The 1,129-nt window shown below is 36.2% G+C and overlaps 1 protein-coding gene across 1 annotated transcript in view; it reads right to left on the reverse strand.

Annotated features, from left to right (window-relative positions):
• Positions 1-564: 564 nt before the first annotated feature.
• Positions 565-1,129, reverse strand: part of FHIT (fragile histidine triad) — a gene marked incomplete at both ends in the record, with an annotated part of 1,200 nt that continues 635 nt past the window's right edge. The window contains one exon of the mRNA XM_010140209.1: positions 565-594. Within this exon, the coding sequence (XP_010138511.1) occupies positions 565-594 (30 nt within the window). The remainder of the gene's footprint in view (positions 595-1,129) is intronic.

Genomic DNA, 1,129 nt, shown 5'->3' on the forward strand with positions numbered 1-1,129 from the left:
AAAAACCCTTCTCTTCCCCCCCACCCCCCCCCCTTTTTTTTTTTCAGAAGTACACTTAAAAATCGGTTTTTAAGCTTCACTGGCTCCATTACATTTGAACTTCAACAACAAGAATGCCGTATGAATATGTAGAGAGAAAGCATAGACAAAAGGTGTATTTTCATAATGTGGCTCAGTTTAACCGTTCCTATAATTAGCTACAACTCATTAGGCAATAAAGAGACAAACAAAGAGACTATGAATGGAAGGGCAATATTTTCTCCATAAAACAAACAAAAAAACTTAAATAGATGCCTCTTTTCTAAGGCTTTCCTTCCATAAATACACCCAGCAGCTTAGAAAAGATATTTTCATGATTGAAAATCTTCGTCTAGAAAGAAAACCTGTGAACATTATACTGTGCAATTTCAATAAAAAGTATTTACAGCTATTGTACACTTGGGATTTTTTTTTATCTCAAGGATAAAATAACAATACAGCAATGGTCTGCAGATGACTAGCTTTGATCTGTTATTAGTTCTTATAATTGTCTCTTAATTTGTACTCTGCATAATAAGCACTCACCTTCACCGTTTGCCCAGCTTCAGGGCCATCCTGAAGGGAAAAAAGAAGTCTCAGGTTAGAAGAGGTGAAACAAGGATCACAGAAGATTTCAGAATTCTGCCTCAGTAATCATTTACATTGAATTTCACCGTATGTTAATTTAGCACATTTTCCTGGGGGCCATTCAAGACAAGGTTTTTGGACAAGGCACCTTTCCATACCAGGCCACGGCAAAGTGAGAAACTGTATCTTAGACCACAAAAATGACGGTTATTATTTTCCATTCTTTCAAATCGTATTTTTGAATAGCTAGCAATAGATTTTTGATCCTTGTAAATATAAAATCAGACATGCAAGTGAGAATTTAATCAAAGCATACTTGCTTAAATTCTTACTCTAATGAAAGGGGCTTAGTCTCCTGATTTGCTTTAAACGGAGCTCATTTTTTGGTATAAAAACACCCAGCACACATAACTGAAAGGTCAGAATTGATAACACATTTACATGGCTACATCTCTGCCTGCATATAAACAGCTGCAAGCAGGAATTACCTGTTTCCATCACAAGCCGTGGGTTACCTGCTGAA

The sequence above is a fragment of the Buceros rhinoceros genome, unplaced genomic scaffold, assembly GCF_000710305.1.
Source record: "Buceros rhinoceros silvestris isolate BGI_N320 unplaced genomic scaffold, ASM71030v1 scaffold13167, whole genome shotgun sequence".
Lineage (NCBI taxonomy): Eukaryota > Metazoa > Chordata > Aves > Bucerotiformes > Bucerotidae > Buceros > Buceros rhinoceros.